The sequence below is a fragment of the Oratosquilla oratoria genome, chromosome 5 (genome assembly GCF_046742065.1).
Source record: "Oratosquilla oratoria isolate Oo_2021 chromosome 5, ASM4674206v1, whole genome shotgun sequence".
Classification (NCBI taxonomy): domain Eukaryota; kingdom Metazoa; phylum Arthropoda; class Malacostraca; order Stomatopoda; family Squillidae; genus Oratosquilla; species Oratosquilla oratoria.
Window position 1 is genome coordinate 58,642,414 of NC_134781.1, and position 27,316 is coordinate 58,669,729.

Genomic DNA, 27,316 nt, shown 5'->3' on the forward strand with positions numbered 1-27,316 from the left:
CCAAAAATTCGACCAATAGTGAAATGAGCTACTAGACTTATGGAAAGATCATCCTCGGGTTGGTGTTTAGATATAAACAGTAATGCCATCTATTGAGTACACCTAGTTATTGTGGGAGGGGCTAAGCAAAAGCCCGCCAAAACTTCGGCGAATAGTGAGATGAGCTACTCGACGTATGGAGTTCTGTTGATAAGCAAAATCTAAAGTTTTGGAAAGATAATCCTCGCGTTGGTGCTTAGATATAAACAGCAATGCCATCTATTGAGCGCACCTAATGTATTGTGGGAGGAGCATAGCTAAAGCCCGCCAGAATTTCGACCAATAGTGAGATGAACTACTCGACTTATTGAGCTCTGTTGATTAGCAAAATCCAAATTTTTGAAAAATCATCCTCGCGTTGGTGCTTTATAAACAGTACCATCTACTGAGTGCACCTAGTTTATTGTGGGAGGAGCTTAGCAAACGCCCACTAAAACTTCGACCAATAGTGAGAGGAGCTATAGAGTTATGGAGCTCTGTTGATTAGCAAAATCCAAATTTTGGAAAGATCATCCGCGGGTTGGTGCTTAGATATAAACAGCAATGCCATCTATTGAGTGCACCTAATGTATTGTAACGAACCCCCCCCCCCCCCAGGAGACTGGAGGTTTGTCACCCGATTTCAATTCTTAGGTCCGTTGCATTTAAGAGACGTGACGGTAATGTTTCGAGCGAGCTTCGCCCGCTCACACTCGCCACCTCGTCCCGTGGTGAGTTCTCAAGGCGACGAAAACGCAAAGTAGACTTATATCCTCTATTTACACAGAGCCACTACAAAAGAATACTGGGCTGTAGGAGGCACCTCGGGTCACTTGCCAACCCTCGAAAGGCTACTTGAAGCCTCGCTACAGCTTACAAACGCAATAATAATCCGAGCGAGAACCAAGACGCCTTCTCCCGTCACCTGTCCTGCTCGTCTCCCTCCTCCCCGGGATAGCGTGCCCACGCAGTCCCGCCAAGCACGCCTCGACCAATCACAGTCGCTGCTCGACGTCACGTGCTTCCAGGTGGCGTCCATCTTTGGCGCCAAGGATCACGACGAAAGCGTCATCTCCGATGTCACGATGTCGACAGGATGCAATAGGGGCCGCTTTCGTAACACTACCCCCACCTGTAAAGAGATGGAGCAACCTCGCTCCCCAACTCCCTCATCCATACATACATACAAAAAAGAGAAACTAAAAATTTACTTTTTGGTATCACAGAACTAACTAAGGACGTAATCTTCACTCCATACCGGTAGACGACGTTCCCGCCTGGGTCTCCTTACCACGAACCCAGCGTCGACGTCTGTGAGTGCCCCCTCTAAGGGACACAGCTCCTCTGCTGCAATCTCCTCCAGCACCAGTGACGCGGTCCTCCTCGGGTCCGGGTCTCCGTCCGCCCCCACCGTCAGTGACGCGTCGTCTCCCACCATCCATGGCTCGTCGTCCCCCAGGTTTCGGTCCCCGTCCTCCTCGTCGCTGCTCGATTGAGAAGCTTGCTCCCCCCAGGAGAAGTTACCAGGACCGTGGTACCTCCACAGCCTATCAGCATGCACCACCAATGCTCTCCTCCTTGCCCCCTGGCGGATCCTGAAGGTGACGTCCGAGATGACCTTCTCCACCACATATGGCCCCTCCCAGGGGCTCTGGAGCTTGGGAGACAACCCCTTCTTACGCCGAGGGTTGTGCAACCACTATTTATCCCCCTCGTTAAAGGGCGGTGACGTAGCTCGACGGTCGTACCGATCCTTCATCGCCTCGCCCGACACCTTCAGGTTAGATCTCACCTGATGGTGCACCTCACGGAGGCGGTCCTGGAGGGCCGCTGCGTACTGGGTGACCGAAGTGGGCATGTCCTCGTCCGGCGGCCTGCCAGTCACAAGGTCCACTGGCATCCGCAGCTCCCGCCCGCACATCAACCGGGCTGGCGTGTACCCGGTTGCCTCATGTTCAGCTGAACGGTAGGCCCATAGAAGCAGGGGGATTTTTAAGTCCCACTCTTCCTGACTCTCCTGGCAACACTTCGCCAACTCCTGCCCCAGCGTGCGGTTGAAGCGTTCCACCATGCCGTCCGACTGCGGCCGCAGGGGCGTGGTGCGAGTCTTCTTGATGCCCAGCAACTGACAGCACTCCCGGAATACTGCCGACTCAAACTCCCTTCCTTGGTCGGAGTGTAGCTCGTGCGGAGCTCCAAACCGGGCGAAAAACTCGTCCACTAACACGCCTGCCACGGTGGCGGCCTCATGGTTCGGCAGCGGGTATGCCTCCGGCCATTTCGTAAAATAATCCATGGCCACACACACGAAGCGGTTACCTCGGACCGTCTGAGGAAATGGCCCTAGGATATCCACCGCCACCCTCTCCATAGGCGCCCCAACCTGATACACTTGTAAGGGAGCAGCTGACCTCCTCCCGGGGCCCATCTTTCCACAGCACACGTCGCAAGATTTGCACCACTCGCTCACGTCCTTCCGCATGCCCACCCAGTACACTCGCTGCATTAAACGCCCCAGGGTTTTCTTCACACCGAAGTGGCCACTCGCACTGCCACTGTGAGCCTCGCGCACTAACGCTTCCCTCATACTAATGGGAACAATGGTTTGCCAGGATATACTGCCGTCACACGAGTGCCACTGCCGCTGCAGCACACCCTCACTCACTCGCAACACTGACCATTGTTGCCACAACGCCTTCGCTGCCGGGCTTAGCGGTGCCACACTTTCCCAAGGCGGTTTTTCTTCACCCTCCTCCCTCAGTGTCACTATGGGCCCAATATCAGCGTCATCTCGCTGGGCCTGCCTGAGGTCCTCTCCCCACTTCGTGTCAACAGCAAGAGCCGCAGCCTTCACGCTCACAGGTTCCGTTTCACGGCGGCTACAATGCTTACAGTCGCTATCGCAGGGACGGCGGCTCAGGCTGTCAGCATTGTTATGCATGTTCCCTGGCCGATACTCGATGTGGTAGTCGTGCTGCTCCAGCTTCCCAATCCACCTAGCCAACTGCCCCTCCGGATTTCTGAGGTTTTTGAGCCACCTCAGAGCGGCGTGGTCGGTCCTAATCTTGAACTTGGCCCCGTACAGGTAAGGATGGAAGTGATCAATCGCCAGAATCACCGCCAACAACTCCTTACGGGTGACGCAATAATTCCTCTCTGGTGCTGAGAACTTCCTGCTAAAGTAGGATACGACCCACTCCTGTCCATCTTTCTCCTGAGACAAGACAGCCCCTACTCCCTCAGCACTTGCGTCACAATCCAACACGTACGGTCTCGTGGGGTCCGGGTACGGCAACACAGGGGAGTTAGCGAGAGCCTCCTTCAATGTATCAAAGGCCCGTTGACATTCTTCACTCCAGTGAAAGGAGGCCCCTTTCCGAGTCAAGTGGTGGAGTGGTACTGCGATTTGTGCGAACCCCTTGACGAACCGCCTGTAGTACGTACACAAACCAATAAACCCGCGCACTTCCGTCACACTGCGCGGAACCGGCCACTCCTTAACCGTCTCTACCTTACCAGGGTCTGTTTTCACCCCCTCACTACTTACTATGTGCCCCAGAAAAGGCACCTCCCTCTGAAAAAGGCAGCACTTCTTCGGGCTGAGTTTCACATTTGCTGCCCTAAACCTATCCAATACTACCTTAAGCCTTTCCAGAGCACACTCAAATGAATTCCCATACACTAGCACATCGTCTAAATATACCAGGGCGCTTTTCCAGAGCAGCCCATCCAACACACGCTCCATCAGGCGCTCAAAGGTTGCCGGGGCATTCACTAGGCCAAAACTCATCACTTTGAATTGATAAAGCCCCTGCCCATACGAGAAGGCTGTCTTCTCTCTGTCCTCCTCCGCTACCTCCACTTGATGGTAACCAGACTTCAAGTCCAAGGTCGAGAACCACTGGGCTCCCGCGAGCGCGTCAAGAGTGTCATCCACCCTCGGTAGAGGGTACGAGTCCTTGGTTGTCACCGCGTTAAGGCCCCGATAGTCCACACAACACCTGGTGGACCCATCCTTCTTCTTAACGAGTACGACGGCCGCACTCCAGGGACTAGCCGACTTTTCAATTACCCCGTGAGCGCGCAGTTCCTCCACGGCTTTCTCCACTTCCAGCCGACGGGCGGGTGCGATCCTTCGGGGCGGCAGCTTGACCGGCTGACTATCCCCTGTGTGTATGCGGTGTTTCACCAGGCTGGTCCGGCCCAGGTCGGTATCCCCCTTCGAGAAGACGTCTGCATACCGTGTCAACACTTTCCTCACCTCGTCAACCTGTTCCCCAGACAGACATACCGAGCTCCTCTGCAATAGATCCTGCAGATGAGGTGGGACTTCAGTGTTACCCCCCTGCGTGTCCTCGAAGTGACCTTCCGTGATCATAGTCGCCTGTCCACCACCCTCGTCCGGGCCCAGGCTTTCCCCTTCCTGCTCCTCACTTAGACGGCAACGGTGGCTGGTTTCGGGTGGTGGTACAGTGTGGGCTTCCTCTGCGTCAACGGCGCCCTCCCTAAGCGGCACCACGTCACCTCCGACCGACATGGTCATCTCCCCGAAATCCAGCACCGCTCTGCTTTGCTGGAGGTAGTCTAGACCGAGCAAGTTCTCCCCGACGTCAGCTACAAAAACAGGAAGATGCTCCTCAGTGTTGCCAACCGTTACCCTGGCATGCACTGGTCCCCTCAGCTGCGTGCAGTGCCCCGTAATCCCACACAGCTGTTGCTGGGCCACCGGGGGTCGTCCAGTTGCCACCATGCCGTCCTGCACGAAGGTGCGTTCTGCGCCCGAGTCCACCGTGAAGCAGCAAGACTTACCGTCCACTTGCCCGCCTACCTGAACGGTCCGGGCGCCCTCGGCGCGGCAACTTAAACGGACTGGGGTCTCCCGTCTTCCGGCTGGTATTCGACCCCTTCCGCCAGCCCCTCCCAGTTTCCCGCTACCTTCTTGCTATCCTTGTCGGAGACGATGGCACACCCTGCCGTCTTATACCCCTCACCACAACTCCAGCAACAGGGTTTGTACCGATGCGGCCCTGCTCCAGCACCGACAGCCTTTCCGCCGTGCGTTCCCTGCGGGCAGTACTTTTTGGAATGCCCTTGTTGCCCACACGAGTAGCATTTACCCCAGAACTCACCTGAGGGTGATGCAGGTCTAGAGGGGGATTTGTCCACTTTCCCCTTCTTTGCTCTCACCTTGTATGAGTCACTGTTCCAGCTGGGTCGCTCCCGCGTAATCCGGAGAAACGACTCCATCTCCAGGCCCCTCGCCAGGGCCTCCTGTAGGTCCTTGGGGTGCGCCTGCTGGACGTATATCCTCAGCTGCTGGTTATCGATAGCGTCAACAAACTGATCCCGCAAGAGAATGGTGATCATCTCCTCACTGGCCTCCGGGTACGCACGGCGCACCAATACCTCCAAATCCTGCGCTAAGCGTGTCAGGGTCTCTCCCGGGCCTCTTACCCGGGCCCGGAACCTTGTCCTGAACACCTCAGTTTGATGCTGATGCCCGTACCTCCTCTCCAACGCCGCCGTCACCTTACTATAGGAGCTCCGCTGGGTGGCTGGTAGTTGGTTCAGGACTTCCAACGCTGGGCCTTTGAGCGCCCACACAAGCTGCATGGCCATCTCAGGTCGACTCCACTGGTGGGCGCTAGCCAGGAGCTCGAACTGTGTCTTGTACGCTTCCCAAGACACTGTCCCGTCGAACTCCTGCGGGCGGCGCCTCGTCCCACTCTCTAGCCTCCGTGACGTGGAGCTGGCAGCCGAGAGGCCCGACTTTACCGAGGCTGGCGGGGATGGCGGAGGCGACAAAACATTCGCCGGGGCACCTGGGGGAGACGGAAACGCCTTTGCCAATGGAGAACGGCTCTTGAGTCCTTCGTGCCGACTCTTAGCTTCGCCCTCATCACTATCTTCCGCCTCGCTAGCTTGCTCACTCTCCCGGGGCAGCGTATCCTCATGCCGGAAGAGGGCAGGGGGCACTTGTGCTGCCACAACTTCATCCACATACCTCCTAAGGTCACTGGCCACTTTTTCCACCTCTCCCTTCACCTCGTCCTTGGTGAAAACTGCCTCTAAAACTTCTCCTTTCACCCGCGAGCACTCCTCCTTAACGAGTCCAAACACCTGTTTGAACACACTGTCAACACGGTTCGCCACAGCTTGAATTTCGGCTTGCTGTGCTTTTCCTTGCTCCGATAAAGCATGGTTCACCATTGCTTGCAGTTCAGCGTGCTGTGTCCTTCCTTGCTCCGCCATAGCCCTTATAACGTCTGCTAGTGTGGTTTCCATATTAGCCATGCTAGTGTAATAACTCTACGGCACTGAAAACGACCACAATACCACTTACCTGGGCACAACACTTTGGACCTGTCACCTGTCACGACAAAATGATCGCGGCTTTTCCCGCTCACACTCGATAGATCACCGCGACGCACTTAAAATGCACTTACACTTACAGATCCCACTTCTGACACCACTGTAACGAACCCCCCCCCCCCCAGGAGACTGGAGGTTTGTCACCCGATTTCAATTCTTAGGTCCGTTGCATTTAAGAGACGTGACGGTAATGTTTCGAGCGAGCTTCGCCCGCTCACACTCGCCACCTCGTCCCGTGGTGAGTTCTCAAGGCGACGAAAACGCAAAGTAGACTTATATCCTCTATTTACACAGAGCCACTACAAAAGAATACTGGGCTGTAGGAGGCACCTCGGGTCACTTGCCAACCCTCGAAAGGCTACTTGAAGCCTCGCTACAGCTTACAAACGCAATAATAATCCGAGCGAGAACCAAGACGCCTTCTCCCGTCACCTGTCCTGCTCGTCTCCCTCCTCCCCGGGATAGCGTGCCCACGCAGTCCCGCCAAGCACGCCTCGACCAATCACAGTCGCTGCTCGACGTCACGTGCTTCCAGGTGGCGTCCATCTTTGGCGCCAAGGATCACGACGAAAGCGTCATCTCCGATGTCACGATGTCGACAGGATGCAATAGGGGCCGCTTTCGTAACAGTATTGTGGGCGGAGCATAGCTAAAGCCCGCAAAAAATTCGACCAATAGGGAGTTGAGCTACTCGACTTATGGAGCGCTGTTGATTAGTAAAATCCAAATTTTGGAAAGATCATCCTCGCGTTGGTGCATAAACAGTAATGCCATCTATTGAGTGCACCTAGTGTATTGTGGGAGGAGCTTAGCAAAAGCCCGCCAAAACTTCGGCCAATAGTGAGAGGAGCTACTAGACTTATGGAGCTCTGTTGATAAGCAAAATCCAAATTTTGGAAATATCATCCTCGCGTTGGTGCTTAGATATAAACAGCAATGCCATCTATTGAGTGCACCTAATGTATTGTGGGCGGAGCATAGCTAAAGCCCGCCAAAACTTCGACCAATAGTGAGTTGAGCTACTCGACTTATGGAGCGCTGTTGATTAGCAAAATCCAAATTTTGGAAAGATCATCCTCGCGTTGGTGCATAAACAGTAATGCCATCTATTGAGTGCACCTAGTGTATTGTGGGAGGAGCTTAGCAAAAGCCCGCCAAAACTTCGGCCAATAGTGAGAGGAGCTACTAGACTTATGGAGCTCTGTTGATAAGCAAAATCCAAATTTTGGAAATATCATCCTCGCGTTGGTGCTTAGATATAAAAACAGCAATGCCATCTATTGAGTGCACCTAATGTATTGTGGGCGGAGCATAGCTAAAGCCCACCAAAACTTCGACCAATAGTGAGTTGAGCTACTCGACTTAAGGAGCTCTGTTGATTAGCAAAATCCAAATTTTGGAAAGATCATCCTCGCGTTGGTGCATAAACAGTAATGCCATCTATTGAGTGCACCTAGTTTATTGTGGGAGGAGCAGCAAACGCCCGCCAAAACTTCGACCAATAGTGAGAGAAGTTACCTGTTTTATGGGGCTGCATTGATAAGCAAAATCCAATATTTGGAAAGATCTTGCATTGGTGTTAAATATAAACAATAACATCTTTTGAGTACACCCAGTGTACTTACTGTGGGAGAAGCTTAGGAAAAGCCCACCAAAACTTTAGCCAATAGTGAGACGAGCTACCTAACTTATGGAGCTCTGTTGATAAGCAAAATCAAAATTTTGGAAAGATCACTCGTGTTGGTCTAGATATTAACATTGCCATCTATTGAATGTACCCAGTGTACTGTGGGAGGACCTTAGTAAAAGCCTGTCAAAACTTCAACCAATAGTGAGAGGAGCTACCTGTCTTATATGGCTATTGATAAGCAAAATCCAATTTTTGGAATAATCATCCTCGCATTTGTGTTTAGATATAAACAATAATGCCATTTATTGAATGCACCTGTCGTGGTTTGGTTCAGTTCAGACAAGCCAAGGAAATGAGACTCACAATATCGTTAACACTAAGATTTAATGGATAATAGGCTCAGAGGTCATGGACGAGGGCTCATGGAGGGGAGGTTGTGAGGGCCTCATCAAGCTTCGTGGCTGAGAGCGAAGGGCTACAGGAGGGAAAGAGGAGACTTGCTGGAGCTGGTCACGAGGTGTCTTGCTGGGGACAACTGGTCCCGAGGCGGCTTGTTGGAGAGAACTGGTCCCGAGGCAGCTTGCTGGAGAGAACTGCTGCTTAGAGTTGTGCCCGGGAGAGAAGTACTCGTCTTGGCTAAGCACCGACCTTTTAATGGAGGCTAGTGGGAACCCAGGGAGCTTTCAGAGTTCTTGATTGGTTGGCAGCTGGCTGGCCTGGACATCTTTGCTAACTACACTTACCAACTACAGCAAATATATAAGCCTAGCTCGAGTTGTGTGACGGCCAGTCTAGTTTTGACCAGCAGCGTGTCACTACACGCCTAGTGTATTGTGGGAGGAGTTTAGAAAATGCTCGCCAAAACTTTGGCCTATAATGAGTGGAGCTACTCTAATTATGGGTTTATTGATAAGCAAAATCCAAATTTTGGAAAAATCGTCCTGTTTTTACAGAATCATAAGGTATTGTTTTGATAGTGCAGTTATTACTAAAGGCTATTAAGTGCTTCTGTCTATCTATATTTACACTTATGTACAAATTTTCTTCCATTAATTTGTAATTATTGACCCCTGTGGTGGGGGAAAAGAATACTGCCACCAAGTACAGTATTTCCACTTGGATCATAAGAGGCAAGAAGAAAGGGACGGGGAGTGGTACTAGGCATCCTTCTCCTTGTAGCCCCACAGGGCACATTCCTAAACGAAAAAGTAAAGGCATAAGAGGGTCTGGGAGTTTTCTGACCAGCACCCTAAGGTTTGGGTCTTTTAATGTGCGTGGATGTGGTACAGATGAGAGTAAAAGGGAAGAGATAGGTAGTATGTTTGTGAGAAGAAAGGTGGATGTGTTGGCTTTGAGTGAAACTAAGTTGAAAGGGAAGGGCGAGTGTAAGTTTGGGAGTGTAAGTGGGAGGTTATCAGGAGTGAAGAGAGGGTGAGGGAGGGAAGGGGTGGCTATTTAAGTAAGTGAAGAGATAGGTAAACGTGTAGTGGAGTGGAAGGAGGTTTCCTCAAGGATAATGTGGATGAAGGTGAAACTGGGAAAGGAGATGTGGGTCTTTGTAAGTGCATATGGGCTTGGCAGTGAGACGAGTGTAGAAGAAAGGGAGGCCTTTTGGATAGATTTAAATGAGTGTATAGAGGATTTAGGGAGAAATGTCAATGTAATAGTACTGGGAGACCTTAGTGCTAGGGTAGGAAATGGTCCAATTGATGGAGTGGTTGGGAAATGTGGAGTTCCAGGAAAGAATCATAGTGGAGAGTTGATGGTGGAAATGTGTCTAGAAAGAGTTGATAGCAAATACAGTGTTTCGGAAGAAAGTCAAGCATAAGTACACATGGTGGATGGAAGGGTGGTAGATAGAGCGTTGATGGATTATGTAGTGGTAAATAGGACTATGATAGGAAGAGTTAAGGATGTACATGTGCTAAGGGGAGAGGGTGGGGGAACATCAGATCATTTTTTGTTGGAAGGTAAGTTGAGAGTGGAGGATAGATGGAGAAAGAGGAAAGGGACAAAAGGTAGGGAGGTGCTTAGAGTGTACTCTTTAAATGAAAAGGAAAAGGAGAAGGAGTACAAGAAGAAGCTGAAGGAAGAGTAGGAGGGAATGAGGGATAGAGTAAAGCTAGGTGTGGAGGAGGAATGGGGATGGTTCAAGGAGGGAGTCACAAAGTGTGCAAAGATGGTGTGTGGAACAAGAAGGACGGGAGGAAATAGAAGGAAGGGTAGTGAATGGTGGGATGAGGAAACAAAGAAGGTTGTAGAAGAGAAGAAGCGAGCCTTCACAGATTGGTTACAAAATAGGACAAGGGAGTCATATGTGAGGTACAAAGAAAAGAAAAGAGAAGTAAAGCAAAGGGTAAAGGAGGCAAAGAGGAAAGCAGATGTGAAATGGGGTAGGAGTATGACAGAAAATTTTGAAAGTAATAAAAAGATGTTTTGGAAAGAAATTAAGAGAGGAAGAGGAGGCAAATCAAGTAGAGAAGAAAAGGTAAAAGGTGCAGATGGAGAGATGATAATGGAAGAAAAGGCAGTAAGGGGAAGATGGGCAGAGTATTTTAGGGAGTTGCTAAATGTGAAGGAGGATAGGGAGGGAAAGATAGTTGCAGTGGGAAATGCTAAGAAAATGACCGTGATGAGTGAGGAAAATGGAGGAGAAATAAGGAAGGATGAAGTGAAGGCAGTTGTTAAGATGATGAAAGCAGGTAAGGCACCTGGTCTGGATGGATGCCGTGCAGAATGTCTAAAAAAAGGAGGTACAGTGATGGTGGACTGGCTGGTGAGGTTATTTAATGTTTGTTGGAGAGAGGGTAGAGTGCCGGAGGACTGGAGGAGTGCCTGTATAGTTCTGCTTTACAAAGGAAAAGGGGACAAGTGTGAATGTAGTAGTTTCAGAGGGATTAGCTTGTTAAGTGTAGTTGGGAAGGCTTATGGGAGGATCTTGATTGAGAGGATTAGGAGAGGAACAGAGGGAGTAATTGGTGAGGAACAGTGTGGTTTTAGGATGGGTAGAGGTTGTGTAGATCAGATCTTTGTGGTAAGACAGATATATGAGAAAGCTATAGGAAAGGGGAAGGATGTGTTTTGGGCTTTTATGGATCTGGAAAAGGCTTACGTTAGGGTAGACAGAAAGGCACTGTAGGAGGTTATGCAGATATATGGGATAGGAGGAAAGCTTCTAGGAGCTGTCAAGAGTTTTTATGAGAGTAGTAGAGCTTGTGTCAGGATTAGAAATGGAGAGAGTGAGTGGTTGGAGGTAAAGGTGGGACTTCGTCAAGGATGCGTTATGTCGCCCTGGCTGTTCAACTTAAACATGGATGGGGTAGTGTGAGAGGTAAATGCAAGGGTAGTGGGTCAGGGATTGGAGATGGTTAAAGAAAATGGAGAAAAGTGGGAGGTGAGCCAGCTGTTGTTTGCTGACGACACTGCGCTTGTTGCAGGATCGGAGGAGGGATTGAGGAAGTTGGTAGCAGAGTTTGGGAGAGTATGTGATAGAAGAAAGCTAAAGATAAATGTGGGTAAAAGTAAGGTGATGAGATGTACAAGGGGTGAAAGTAGCAGTAGACTGGAAGTGAGCATTAAGGGAGAGCGACTGGAGGAAGTGGATAGTTTTAGATACTTGGGTGCAAATGTGGCAGGAAAAGGTGGAGTGAAGGTGGAGGTAGAATGTAGATTGAGAGAAGCGAGTAAATGCCTTGGTGGATTGAAGAGTGTAATGAGGAATAGACATTTGGGAATGGATGCTAAGAGGAGACTGTATGAAGGAGTGATTGTGCCAACAGCACTGTATGGGGCAGAAACATGGAACATAAGAGAGGAAGAGAGGAGTTTGAATGTGTTTGAGATGAGGTGTCTGAGAAGTATGATGGGGGTTACTAGGCTAGATAGAGTGAGAAATGAGGAGGTGAGGAGAAGAACGGGGGTGGAAAGGGAGTTGGGAGATAGGGTTGATGAAAGAGTATTAGGATGGTTTGGACACATGGAAAGAATGAGTGAAGAAAGACTAGTAAAAGAGGTATGGAAGGCAGATGTGGAGGGAGTAAACATGAGGGGACGTCCTAGGATGAGGTGGATGGATGTGGTGAAGGGAGCTTTGGGGAAGAGGGGAATGTCTGTTGAGGAAGGACGGGAGAGGACAGAAGACAGGGGTGAATGGAGAATGGTTGTATATGGATGATGTTGTGATGCATGAGGTGGAATGGGCGGGGGGATTGGGGGCGAGGTAGTATGTGTGAGCAAAATTTGACGCAGCCCAAAGGGATTTCTCCCTGTCTTCTCCTTTTATGCATGGGGGGACGGAGAGGGGGGGTCGCCGATTTAATGAAGCGGCCTTGCTGTGGATGTGCTGTGTCTTGCGACATTGCTTCTGACCCAGGGCAGGTGCAGGGATGACCCGTCATCCAGGAGGTGCTAAGATGAGAGGGAGGATGGAGGGGTGTGGAGTGTATTCAGGGATGTAATGGGTGGGAATGATTTTATGCCTTTTCCTTTTTGGCTACCTCCCTTGTAAGGGGGAAAAAGCCTTAGTATATGTATGTAATTTGTAATTGAACATTCTTTAGCTAATTGAAGCATATACGAATTTGTTGTGTTCTAATATTTTTGTGTATTAGGTGAATCTATCTATATATTTTTTTTTGCATATTACAGGAGTTGGACTTTGTATCCAAACTTTTTTTTCTTCTTTTTCAATATCCATGTGGTGAGTATATACTAGAGATTATATCAAGAACTCTATTTTATTCTATTCTGTTCTACCTTATTTTCTACTATGGAAACTAACATCCAATATTAAGAAATAAGTGACAATGTCATAGAAGTTTACAAATAATCTTTAAAACTTTTCACCCTTTACTCTGCAAGGTATCAAAGTATAACAACTGAACATAGGCTTTACAAATCTAATACTTTTAAGAAGATTTGAATCCCAAAGACAGAGGACCTTGATGTGAAGTATGAAGAAGACATCTTGATGTTCACCAACAAAAGCTTGTAGCATCTTTCCCACTTCCAAAGTCAGCTGGGGATGGAATCCCATGGCGATAGAGGCCTCTCATGGGTCAGAATACAAAGACAAGTCCCCATCTTTATACAAAAAGAATTTAGTTAACCCATCAAGATAACCTAGGCTTAATTTCCTTCCACTTACTCTCCTAGTTTTGTGTTAACCAAATTTTCACCAGTGACAGTAACCCACTGAGCAAATCAAACAGAGGTAGAGACAGACACTGTGAGATAGAGGAAGAGAGTGACACAGAGAAACAGAGAGATTGAGAGACAGAGATGGAGTCAGACAGTGATAAAGAGACAGGCAGAGAGAAATAGACAGAAAGTCAGAGACAGAGGAGATACAGACAGACAGTGAAAGAGATAGAGAAAGAGTAGGAAAAAAGAGAGACAAAGAGACAGAGACAGACAGTGAAATAAAGTCAAAGAGAGATGGTATGAAGGAGAGAGGTAGAAAGACAGAGAGGCAGGAAGAGTGACTGAGACAGACACAGAGAGACAGAGAGGGAGAGAGACAGTGACAGAGAATGAGAGAGACAGAGGTAGAAGATAGGAAGGGCATAAATGGGTGTTGTGAGGTGTAGAGTGGGTGTGTGATTTGACTTGGTCATCCCCTTTATGAGGGGGAGAAAGGATCTTTTGCTGTATTTATATATGTAAGGAAAATGAAAACAGTACCTTAATTCCATATATTTTTATTAAACCATTTTGCTCATTAGTTTCTTAGCACTGCAGAATCTCATGAGATTTTAAAACACTTTAAAGTCACAATGACCCACCATAAAAGGAACTCATAAAGTTGCCTTAAAACATCAATACTAAATTATTGTGCCAATCTATTATGTCCCAAATTCATAGATTTTTTAATGATTATGTGACACATAGGGGTGGCAGCACATTTATAGGGTACCATCAAAGGTTTAACTTACTAAAATTACACCATTCTCTCTTTGGTGTGCACTTGCTGCAAAACTCCTTGTGCTGGAGAGGGATTAATCACATCTTGTGCTATCTTAAATATAGCTAAATCATGACTGCATTTTCATTTCATGTTTAGAAAAGAACGAGCCAGACTTAAGAAGTCTGTTTACAACATATTGCATAGGCAATGTATGTTCTCTAAAGCTTCCCTCCCCAGAACACAGAATTGTTTGCATATGCCATATATTTGATGCTGACAGCAAAGATAACAGATATGTACATTAGCTAACATGACTCTACTCACATAGAAAACAAGGTATGTTGGCATTTTATTTCACTGCATCTATCATTACCATGGAACACTGATTGACTACTTAGTATAGGGAGGAAATTTGACAAACTGAAGGTATATAATTGGAGTTTCTTGAATTTTCTCTCCATCAAAATTGTCATCATAGATGTATAGGAGTCTTATGGGTTCATGGTGCACCTTGAAAGCTAACCATCAGAGCACCAAAGTATTCATCCTAGACAACAAGAGGGCTTGTAGAAATTAAGGATCATACTTCCACCACATCCCCTTCAGATACCAGCCACAGACTCCTTCAAATCTCTGATGAAATAAAAGAGAAAAAATTATATATATATATATGAACAACTTCATGAGTTTGTAGTGATGACAAGGAGAATGTTAATACTAGAAGTTGGACCACAAAATCAATTATGAAAACTTTCATATAAAGTTATGTTCACAATGAACAAGATAAATCTGGACCTTGACACTTCTTCCAGAATCCAGTTTACACTCTTAATCATGCATTATTTTCCATTCATTACAGAGAACAGTTAACCAAGCATAGGGATACATTGTTACATGAAGATCATTTACCTTTGGTGAAATTCATGAAAAATAGGCAGAGTATATTTTGCAGTGAAAATTCTTCTGACAACCTATAAATACTACACATATCTAACCACTACTGGATGAAAAAAAAATCTCATTTCCAGTAATATGATTTATCTAATGAAAATTCAAGGCATAACAGGGTCTGGGAGTGTTCCAACCAGAACCCTACATATTGGGTCATACATGTGTGCATGTTGTACAGATGAAAGCAGAAGAGACAAGATTAGTATGTTTGTGAGAGGGAAGAGTATTTTAGCAGTGAGTGAAATGAAACTACAAAAGAAAGGGGAGTTCAAGTATGGGAGTATGGTGGGTGAGGTGTCAAGAGTTACATAAGGACAATTAAGAGAGAGTGGCACTGTTGGCAAGTGATGACATAAGAAGTGCGTGCTGGAATGGAGAGACGAGTCATTGAGGATAATATGGGCGAAGGCGAAATTGGGATGCGAGTGCATATGGTTGTAAGAAAATTTAAGAGAAGAAACATTTAGGACTGATTAAATGTGTGTGTACAGAGTTTTGGGAGAAATGTAAATGTAGTGGCATTGGAGGAGATTAATACTAAAGTAAGAGAGGATGGTCACTGGCTGACAGGGTTAGGAAATCATGACTTGCAACAGAGGTCATGGTGATGGTGATTTGAACCCTACTGCCAGCAAGTTGAACCAAGGGCATAGTTAATCAAATTCCTCACTACAAAGTCTCCTGGGGGGGGGAGTTTCACAATGTTAAACTGAATCCTCACTAAACCGAATCAAGAGATGAAATGAGTAAGAGGGATGTATAGGGGTGGCAGGAATGAATTACGGTGAAGAGATGTTGGAGATATATATTCAAATGGAAATGATAATGAAAGTGTTTAAAGAAGGAGACAACCATTAATACATGTTGCCCAGGGTGGTGGATGGGATGGTAGTTGAAAGAATATTAATGGATATTGTGGAGCTCAGAAGAATTGGAAGCATTCTGGACATAAATGTCCTCAGGGGAGAGGGCAGTGGCTTGTCATATCATTATGTAATGAAAGGAAAATTTCAAGTAAGGGATAAGTAGAGAATGAAGAAAAGTTTGCAAGGTGGAAGTGCTGATGGTAGACATATTAAACAAAGAGAAAATCAGAAGCTGAGAGAAGAATGGGATGTAGTCATGGATAAAGGAGAAACATGAGTGGAGGAAGAATGAGCATGTTTCAAGGAGGAAGTGTTAAAGTGGAGCACAGACAGTATGAGGAGGATGAGAGGGAACAGGAGAGGCAGTGAATGGTGGGATGAAGAGGTTATGGCATTGGTGGCAGAAAAGAAGCAAGCAGAGAATGGTTACAAAAAAGAAATGAGGAAGCACATGAAAAGTATTGAATAAAGAGGATGAAAGCAAAATCCAAGGTGAGGGAGGCTAAGAGGAAAGTGGGTAGATGTTTGATGGAGAATTTTGAGAAGAATAAAAACATGTTTTGGAAGGAAGTGGTAAAAGTGACAGGGGAGCTGTGTAGGAGGAAAGATGCTAATGAAAGTGAAAGTGGTAAGGAGAAAATAGGATGTCCTTGCCTACTCTATAATTTTCTTGAGTGGATGGAGGAAGAAGGGTTCACCATATAATGAAGCAATGGGTATAAACCAGCTCTGGATGTCTGGCTCTGCTATGGAAATGCTGTGTTGCCTACGACCTGAGCAGTGTGGTAAGGGAAAGGGATGACCTTTAATCCAAAAAGTACTATGATGGGTGGGAGAACAAATGGGTTTTGGAATGGGTGGAAGATAGTTGTAGTGTGTGTGTTTTAATTTGGCCATTTATAAGGGCCAAATTGGGGGGGGGGGGACTGTTTAAGCAAAGTGGCCTTTCTGCACTGCTTCTGACCCAGCTTTGGGTGGGAGACAGGGATGATTTGTCATCCACAAAGAGCTAAGATGATAGGGAGGAAAGGGTGGTGGTTGGGAGTGGGTATGTGCCTTTTGACTTGCTACCTCCCTTATAAAATGGAAAAAGCCTTTGGTAGACAGAATAGATTTATAAGGGGAAAAAGGCCTTTTGGTATATGTAAGTAAAAGAAAGGTGCAAATCTGTAGTACCATTTTCAACTAGTCTAATACAATATCATAAAATGTCACCTCATGCCTCACTGACTGGAAACCTGTGGCCCTACAGTGGCCAGCAATGGTCCTCAGGCCCTCCCACAGATCTCTGGAAATAATAATAACAATCAGAAATGCTGGACCTGTGCTGCTTTAGTGAAATATCACCAATCACTCCAGTATTACTATTCTTCCCTCTGCCTAACCATTCTTCATGATATTCATGGTGCTTTATAAGTTTTCATTTCTTACATAACTACTTGTAACTTCTCTCTTGTAAATGACCTACCATTCTCCTCACCCATTAGGCATTCTCTTAGCATCTTCCACATCCACTACATTTGATAACTTGAAATATTCAACCATCTCCTTTCCACAACTGTTTCACCCAATAATAACTGCCCATCTGTCCCTTTCATTGACTCTCTTCTGAATCCTTTTTTCATCCTTTTCAAAATTCTCATGTATTTACCACACCTCATATCTTCTTTTCTCTTGGCTTCTTTCATCAAGTCCTTCATTTTCATCCTCCTTACTCTATATCTCTCATATGCATCTTTACTTCTTTGCAGTAATTCTTCCTCATAGGTACATCTCTTTTCAGCCACTGCCATACTCCTCTCTTCATTCCACCATTTGCTACCAATTGACACCTATACTCAGAAACCAAAAGCGTCTTCAGAGTACAGCATGAGAATAATCAGTATACAATTCTACATGAGAATTCACCCACCATTTGCATTACAGTACACAAACACCACCCACCAAAATCAACATACAGTATACACAACACCAGTGATATGCTACACAACTATCTACAATAGCCTACCTTCAGTGCTCCACAATACATTTATACAAAGAAAACATACACTTGTATTACAGAAACAGCACTTTGAAAATGACTTCCAAATAATATACTTCTCTAAACTTCCCCAGAAATCAACCCACCAATGAAATCACTCAAGACAAGTAAAAGCTACACTTGTACACTTGCATTTAGATCACCACCCCACAATAAAACAGTACCAACACTGAAGCAGTTTAACAACAGATACCAATTGCCCCAGATGCAACCACCACACAGGCAAAGTAAGGAATTATAGCACTTGTGAAGACATTGGGATACAGATGCAACTGAAAGTGGTTTGGTCATGCTATGAGAAAAGATAGCCTTGGAGGATATATAATTTGATGAAAACACAGGGTCAGCTACAAAGGTTGATGAAATGGGTAAATGAAGCCATAAGAGTTCATGGTCAGGATGTCAAATAAATGAAAATGTGACGGGGAGTTAGAGGAAAAAGCATAAACAAGATGATGATCTGTCCCATGAGAAGAGTGCTTAACTGATGAACTGGCAGTATTGCTGGGAAAACGAAGTACAAACTTTGCATTGAGTATGAAGAAGTAAAAGGGACAAAAGTGAATGGGAGTGAAAAGGGAGACAATGCTCCTCTCTCATGCCTAACCACATAATTTTACAGGTAACCACTAGCTGGATAGAAGAAGGTAATGGGACTCACACTCAGAGAGACCTGTGTTCAAAGCTTGTGACAGCTGGGCCTGGTTGTTTGTATTTACCTAGTTGTATTATACGGGAAGGGGAGCTATGCTCGTGGTGTCCCATCTTGGTGACCATGTCATCGCTGCATACTCCAATCTTAGTCTTATCAAAGTGACTAGTATTTTCTTCACCATTTCTTCTTCCAGGTATGTAAATACCACTTTGATTATTCTTATTGAATTATAAGTTTATCCAAAAACTTTGTTTATATGTTTCTCAGGGGACATATTCATAATAATGACTCCCAGGACCTTCTCATTTTCTATTTTTTAAATTTCTTCCTCTCCCAATTTATATGATCCCACTATTCTTTTTTTGCTTCTTCCAAATTCCATTATACTACACTTCTTAATATTGAATTCCATCTCCCACTTCCTACTCCATTTCCATACTTGAGATCACTCTGCAGCGACTCACAATCTTCTACAGGTTTCACTTTTTTCAACAATTTGCATCATCCACAAAGAAGTTCATATAACTTTAAATTTCTTTATCCATATCATTAATATATATAGCAAACATTATTGGGGCTAGAACTGTTCCTTGTGGAACTCCACTAATAACATCATCCCAATTAGAATGTTTCTCTTATCACCACTCTCATTTTTCTTTCGTGCAAGAAATCTTCCATCCACTTCAGCAGTTTGCCCTGTATTCCTCCTGCAGTTTCTAATTTCTCTGGCAATTTTTTATGTGGCATCTTATCAAAAGCTTTTTTCAGGTCTAGCAATGCACAATCAGCCCATCCATCTCTTTCTTGTATTACATCTATTAGCCTTGAACAAAAACACATTAAGTTTGTGACACATGATCGTTCTTGTCTAAATCCAAATTGCCTTGGATTTAGTACATTGTTTTTTCCAAATGCCTTACCCATCTAATTTTGATCATTCTTTCACATATTTTAGCTATCGTACTTGAAGGAGAGGCCGGTCTATAGTTAGTACATAAGAACATAAGAATAAAGGAGACTGCAAGAGACCATAAGGCCTACACTAGGCAGCTCCATATCCATCACCACCTGTCATCCCCATCCATAAAGTTGTCTAATCGTTATTTAAAACAACTGATAGTTTCAGCGCTTACTACATGGTTACTAAGTTTATTCCATAAGTCAACCACCCTATAAGTAAACCAATTCTTGCCTATTTCCTTCTTAACCCATTCAACTCCGATGACAAGATGTCTTGTCATTTGGTCAAATAAAACAAAAAATCATAAAACACCAAAATGTTTGATCAAACACCAGAAAAATATGACGTCAGTCCTCGCTTCGCTGCGAGCGAAGCGAGGACTGACGTCATATTTTTCTGGTGTTTGATCAAACATTTTGGTGTTTTATGATTTTTTGTTTTATTTGACCAAATGACAAGACATCTTGTCATCGGAGTTGAATGGGTTAAATCTAAATTTGTCCAGTTTATACCCATTACTGTGAGTGCCCTGTTGTTTTATTATGATGACCTTATTTGCATCACCCTTGTTATAACCTTTGATCCACTTGAATACTTCTATTAGATCACCTCACACTCTGTGTCTTTTCAGAGAGTGTAAGTTAAGGTGCCTAGTCCTCTCTTCGTAAGGCAAATTTCTGAGTCCATGTATCATTTTGGTCATTATTCTCTGTACTGATTCTAGAGAATTTATGTCCATTCTGTAGGACAGACACCAAAACTGTACCGCATAGTCAAGGATGGGTCTAACTGTTGCTAGATAGAATTTAATAATTACCTCTGTTCTTCTATTCATTACTGTTCTAGCAATGAAACCTAATGCTCTGTTAGCTTTATTTCTGGCGCTAATGCACTGCTTCCTGGTTTTAAGGTCCGGACTCACCAGAACTCCCAAGTCCCTCTTGCACTCAGATTTTTCTAAAAACGTGTTATCTAAGCTGTATCTATTTTCGGGGTTGTGTAGCCCTACGTTTAACATGCTACACTTAGAGATATTGAAGTTCATTTGCCAGTTCACCGACCATGTTAACAATTTATTAACCCATTCAACTCATGTCAGCCGCTTGTGGTGTAGATACGAAAAACCGGATATGGTAGGCCTCGCGCCGGCCCATACATCAGAATATCATCTGATGCGGCTTGACCGCGCGAGGACTGATGTCATATTTTTCTGGTGTTTGATCAAACATTTTGGTGTTTTATGATTTTTTGTTTTATTTGACCAAATGACAAGAATCTTGTCATATGAGTTTAAAAGGTTAAGATCATCCTGCAGAATCTCTGCGTTATGTCCTGACCTAATCAGGCGTCCTATTTTAGTGTCATCCACAAACTTACTAACATCACTATTTATCCCATCGTCTAAGTCGTTTACGTACATAATGAACAACAAGGGACCCAAAACCGAGCCCTGGGGGACCCCACTAGTAACAATACCCCACCTAGATTTTATTCCATTTATGGTGACCCACTATTTTCTGTTACTAATCCAAGCTCTAATCCATTCTAACACTTTTCCTCTTATGCCATGGGCTTTGATTTTATTTAGTAGTCTCTGGTGTGGCACCTTGTAGGGTCTTCCTTGTTTACCCCTTTATATATTGGTACAGCACTAAATTTGCTGTTTTCCAATCTTCTGGAATTTTTCCTTCTTTCAATGAACTTATTAGACTATGTATCTTGTCTGTTAGTTCGTTTCTGCATTCTCTCAAAATCCAGTTTATTCAAGTGATTCATAATTTCTTTCCTTGTTACATCTATCTCTTTCATAGGGGGGACTTTCTCCTCCCACTCGACATCTCTAAGCTATATGTTCTCCCTTGTAAACACCGATTTAAAATGCTTGCTCATAATTTCTGCCATTTCCTCTGTGTATTCAACTCCTCCTTGTAGTAGTTTCTCTAATTCTTGTTTGTTTTTAAGTTTGTTGTTTACAAATCTATAAAATAGTTTTGGTTGATCTTTACATTTTTCAATGACATCTTTTTCGTATTTTCTCTTTTCTTTTCTACATACTTGTACATATTGATTTTTATAACTAGTATATATTTTCCATTTTTCAGGTCTTTTGTCTTTCTTCCACGTTATCCAAGCTTTATCCCTTTTGTCTTTTAACTCCCTACATCTTTTGTTGTACCAATGTTTTACATATCCTTTATGTTGTTTTTGTCTTGGAACATACTTTTCCACTCCTTTATAAATGTTTGTCAAAATATTCCATTTCTCTTCTACTGTTGTTTCCTTCTTGTGTATCCTTTCCCGGTCTGCTTTTTGAAAGAATTCTCTATTTTACATACATCAATCTTCCCTTTCTATATTGTTCGTTTTTTCCATGTATTTTTCCTCATTTAGTTCCAGTTCAACCAATATGTGGTCACTTTTACTTATTGGTGTCTTATATTCAATCTTGTCCACTATTTCAGGTTCTGATGTGATTATTAGGTCCAGTCTCAATGGTTCTTCCTCATTTCTATACCTAGTATTCTCGTATCCATTGCGTCATTGTATGTTCTATAATCATATCAAGTAGTACATTTCCCCATAGGTTATTTCCACCCTTCACTGTCATCTCTTCTCAGCAGATTTCTTTACAATTAAAGTCACCCAATATAACTATTCTTCCTCCATCTTCCATTATCTTATTAAATGTTATCCTTGTGTCTTTTAACATATTTTTGTGTTCTCTCTCTTCTCACAAAGCCGTTTTAGGAGGCACATAATTTACCACAAATTTCCTGCTCTTCCCATCCCTGTCCTCCACTTCCATCATAATCATCCCCACTCTATTCTTTCCATATGTGACATTCCTCACATTTATATCCTTCTTAGTCAGGAACATAACTCCACCCTCCTCCACTCTTAGTTCTACTCTATCCTTCACTACCTCCCACTCCTCTCTCAGCTTCTTATACTCCTTCTCCTTTTCTTTCTCATTTAAGCTGTTCACTCTAAGTACCTCCCTACCCTCTGCCCTTTTTCTCTTTCTCCACCTATTCTCCACTCTCAACTTACCTTCCTCCAATAAATGATCTGACATTCTCTCCCCTTAGAACATGTACATCCTTAACTCTTCCTACCATACTCCTGGTCACCACTATATAGTCCATTAATGCTCTATCTGCCACCCTTCCCTCCACCACCCTCTCCCAGGTGTACTTATGCTTGACTTTCTTCCTAAACACTGTATTTGCTATCATCAACTCTCTTTTGAGACACATCTCCACCATCAACTCTCCACTATGATTTTTTCTTGAACTCCATACTTCCCAATCACTCCATCTATTGGTTCATTTCCTACTCTAGCATTAAGGTCTCCCAATACCACTACATTGACATTTCTTCCTAATCCTTCTATGCACTCATTTAAATCCATCCAAAAAGCCTCCCTTTCCTCTATGCTCTTCTCACTACCAGGCCCATATGCACTTACAAAAACCCACATCTCCCTTCCCAGCTTCACCTTCATCCACATCAACCTTGAAGAAACCTCCTTCCACTACACGCTTACCTATCTCTTCACCTACTAGTATAGCCATCCCTTCTCTCCCTTGTCCCTTTTTCACTCCTGAGAACCTCCCAACTACACTTCCAAACTCACACTCGGCCCTTCCTTTCAACATAATTTCACTCAATGCCAACATATCCATCTTCTCACAAATATACTGCCTATCTCTTCCTTTTTACTCTCATCTGTACGACATCCATGCACATTAAAAAACCTAAACCTTAGGGTACTGGTTAGAAAACTCCTAGACCCTCTTATGCCTTTACTTTTTTTTAGGAATGTCCTTTGGGGCTACAGGTAGCATGACTCCTAATCCTATCCCCTGTCCCATTTTTTGTCGCCTCTTACAATGCAAGTGGGAAGACTTGGTGGTAGCATACTTTTCCCCCACCACAGGGTATGTGAAAAAAAGGAAATGAATATTCAGAGAAATGGTACAGGACAATAACAAGGGTTTGGGGGACAGCATAACGGAGGGACAGTTGCAGTCTAATAAAAGCGTCATCATTTCTCTATGAACAGTCTTCCTCTATCACAGACAAAATGATGTATGGCTCTGGTCTGTAGGGGCACCCCATATAGACCCTAAAATATCAACTGCATGATACTTTGCCACAATAACCTGCAGCCAATACCCCAGATGGGGTATATACCAAGAGATTTTCCCCTTTTATAAATAAGGGAGGTAGCTAAGTCAGAGACACACGTCTATTCTCATACATTTCACTCCCCTCCACTACCCTTTCCACCCCTACAACCGCCAACTGCCCTGGGCCAAACACAATGCAGCATGACAGTACATCCACAGCAAGGCCACTTCACTTAATCGGCAACGCCCCCCTCTGTCCCTTCATGCAGGAGAGAGAGAGAAAAAAAAAGGGGAGAAATCCCTTTAGACTGTCAAAATATCAGTCACACACAACTACCTACTACCTCCTCATCCCTCCTTTTCTTGCATAACAGTATCATCCATACATAGTCATTCTCCACTCATCCCTATTTCCTGCCTTTTCCCTTCTGCTCACTGCCCCTTCACCCCATCCATCTTATCCTTAGTCATCTACTCAAGTTCACTCCCTCCACCTCTGCCTTCTGTATCTCTTTTACTAATCTTTCATCATTCATTCTTTCTGTGAGTACAAAACATCCCAATAATACCTCATCAGCCCTATCTGCCATCTCCTTTTCCACCCCCAGCTCTCATCCTCACCTCCTTGTTTCTCATTCTATCCAACCTAGTAACCCCTACTATACTTCTCAGACATTTCATTTCTTAAATTCCAATTCTCTGCCCCATACAATGCTATTGGCAGAATTGCCCCTTCATACAATCTCCTCTTTGCATCCATTCCCAGTTGCCTATTTCTCATAAGATGTTTTGATCCTCCAAGGCATTTACTTCTTTCTCTCAATCTATAAATTACCTCCACCTCCATTCTTCCCTTTCCTGTCACATGTGACCCCAAACACCTAAATCTCCACTTCCTCCAGCCTCTCTCCTTTTAGGGTTGCTTCTGACTCACTGCCATCCTCTACCCTTGTACACTTCATCACCTTGCTTCCACTCACATTTCCCTTCAACTTTCTCATCACATACTTTCCCAAACTCTGTCACTAATACCATTAATCCTTCCTCTGACCCTGCCACAAGCACAGTATCATCAGCAAACAACTGACTCACCTCTCACTTTTCTCCACTTTTTTTTCTATCAATCTCCAGTCCCCTAACCACCCTTGCCCTTACCTCCCCACACCACCCCGTCCATGTACACATTGAACAGCCATGGCGACATAACACAGCCCTGACACAGTCCCACCTTTACCTCAAACCACTCACTCTCTCCATTTCCTATTCTAACACAGGCTCTACTATTCTCATAAATATATATATAGAATGATTAAGGACCTAGGGCCTACTCAATCTTTTCTCCCCCCTTCCCACCCACACACACACTCTCTCTCTTCATTGATATGGTCCATGACCATGGCACTCAGTCTTTTTTGAGGACTGGACAATTCTTAGACAGCAACACAATATACTACTTAAGTATCCTGCCCAGAGCTGTTGCTGGGTACTTGAAAGATGCTGATCTTTGGCATGAGACTAGGGGAACGGACTGATTGACTGACATTATACAACCCTAGTACAGCCTCCCCTTCACCTTAAACCCCTCACTTTCCTTTCCAAACCTTAACACAAGCTCTACTACTCACATACAAACTTTTGACCACCCTCACCACATTTCCTCCCATCCCATATATCTCGACTATTTCTATACTGCCTTTGTCAATCAAGCCTTGTCTAAATCCACAAAAGCTCAAAAGACACCTTCACCTTTTGCCAAAAACTTCTTGCATATCTTACTAAAAAAATTAGATCTATATACTCTCCCTTTCTTGAATATACAGCTCTTCCCCAATTACTAACTGTTCCCTTCCTAATACTCTTCAATAACACCTCATACACATTTACTGACTACATTCAATAGACTAATCCTTCTAAAACTACTATTCATATCTGTCCCTGTTTACTTTGTGTAGTTGATTTATATATGCACTCCAGTCCACCAGTACACTTCCTTAATTGTGTTATCTAAAACTAATATAACCACATACAGCTCATACTGCTGTGTCAAATTAATGTCTAATTGACAGTTTAGCTGTAGCTTTAAAACTAGTTTTAATCACAAAATCATGGGCCAGATCTCTCAGATTTAAAATATTTAAATTCTAATCCAACGAAGAGAACTTACCTTTGGTTGAGCTTAATATGGAATTAACTTTAGTTACATCTGGGTCAAGACATCTGGGTCAAGTCAAACACAGAGTAGCTACACAATGGATGGGTTTAGCTTTCAGAACATGAAGCCATTTGCCTCCCACATATGCCCAACCTTGTAAACTACTCACTAGCTGCCTCCCTCTGTTGAATGTTTCGTGGGTGTAGAGGGAGTGATATCCATCGTCTTGCACACCCACCCTGCAATATCCACATCTTCCTGTTCAGCCCGCTTGATCCATTCGTGATTCTGCATAAAAAAAGAAAAGAATTATCCTTGAGTCAATGTGTTATGTACTTACACATACATATACCAAAGGCTTTTCCCCCTTACAAGGGAGGTAGCCAAAAAAGAAAGGCATAGAAACCACTCCCACCCATTTCATCCCCTACATACTCCACTCCCCTCTACCCTCTTCCCTTGGCATCTCCTGGATGACAGGTCATCCCTGCATCTTGTCCACTGCTCTGGGTTAGAAGCAGTGCCGCAAGACACAGCACATCCACAGCAAGGCTGCTTCATTAAATTGGAGACCCACCTCTCTGTTCCTTCATGCAGAAAAGAAGATGCAGAGAAATTCCTTTGGGTTGCATCAATTTATTTCTCATACATATTCCCTCATCCCCCTTCCCCCACCCACTCCACCATCCATATACAACCATTCTCCATTCATCTCTATCTTCTCCCATCCTTCCTCAACAGACATTCCCCTCTTTCCCAATGCCCCTTTTACCCCATCTCATCCTAGATCAACCCCCCATGCTCACTCCTTCCACAGTTCTTTGACTAATCTTTCTTCACTCATTCTTTCCACCTGTTCAAACCATCCCAATCCTCCTTCATCAACCCTATCTCCCAACTCCCTTTCCATCCCTGTTCTCCTCACCTCATTTCTCACTCTATCCAGCCTAGTAATCCCTATCATAGTTTTCAGGCACCTCATCTCAAACACATTCAAACTCCTTCTCTCTTCCTCTCTTATGTTCCACCTTTCTGCCCCATACAGTGCTGTCGGCACAATCACTCCTTCATACAATCTCCTCTTAGCATCCTCTCATTACACTTTTTAACCCTCCAAGGCATTTACTTGCTTCTCTCAATCTATATTCTACTTCCACCTCCACTCCTCCCTTTCCCACCACATTTGCACCCAAGTATCTAAAACTATCTACCCTCTCCATTCTCTCTCCCTTAATACTCACTTCCAGTCTGTTGCCACTCTCTCCCCTTGTACATCTCATCACCTTACTTTTACACACATTTATCTTCCACTTCCTTCTTTTGCACACCTTCCCATACTCTGTCACTAGCTTCCTCAATACCTCCTCTGATCCTGCTACAAGCGTAGTGTCGTCACCAAACAACAACAACTGGCTTATCTCCCACTTTTCTCTATTTTCTTTAACCATCTCCAATTCCCAACCCACTATCCTAGCATTTACCTCTCGTACCACCCCATCCATGTATAAATTGAACAGTCAAGGCTACATAACACATCCCTGATGAAGTCCCACCTTTACCTCAAACCACTCACTCTCTCCATTTCTGATTCTAACAAAAGCTCTACTACTCTCAAGAAACTCTTGACTGCTC

General features: G+C 44.7%; 2 protein-coding genes across 3 annotated transcripts in view; both read right to left on the reverse strand.

Annotated features, from left to right (window-relative positions):
- Positions 1 to 4,878: 4,878 nt before the first annotated feature.
- LOC143025508 (uncharacterized) lies at positions 4,879 to 6,499 on the reverse strand. The gene has a single exon (XM_076185281.1). The coding sequence runs from the start codon at positions 6,310 to 6,312 to the stop codon at positions 4,879 to 4,881; it is 1,434 nt and encodes a 477-aa protein (XP_076041396.1). The 5' UTR covers positions 6,313 to 6,499.
- Positions 6,500 to 13,703: 7,204 nt separating this feature from the next.
- The window catches only part of Dsor1 (mitogen-activated protein kinase kinase 1), a 52,692-nt gene continuing 39,079 nt past the window's right edge, over positions 13,704 to 27,316 (reverse strand). Inside the window, exons 9-11 of one of the 2 annotated variants that reach the window (XR_012966401.1) lie at positions 25,854 to 25,972; positions 16,958 to 17,030; positions 13,704 to 14,558 (exon numbers count right to left, since the gene is read on the reverse strand). Coding sequence is in view for 1 of the 2 variants with exons in the window: in XM_076185282.1 (XP_076041397.1) it covers position 14,558; positions 25,854 to 25,972 (120 nt within the window). In the remaining variant the exon portion in view is untranslated. The remainder of the gene's footprint in view (positions 14,559 to 16,957; positions 17,031 to 25,853; positions 25,973 to 27,316) is intronic. The other variant, XM_076185282.1, reaches the window with a different exon arrangement.

What these genes read in the sequence shown, in the direction of transcription:
- LOC143025508 (XM_076185281.1), bottom strand. Translation starts at nt 6,312, where the DNA reads ATGGCTAATATGGAAACCACACTAGCAGACGTTATAAGGGCTATGGCG.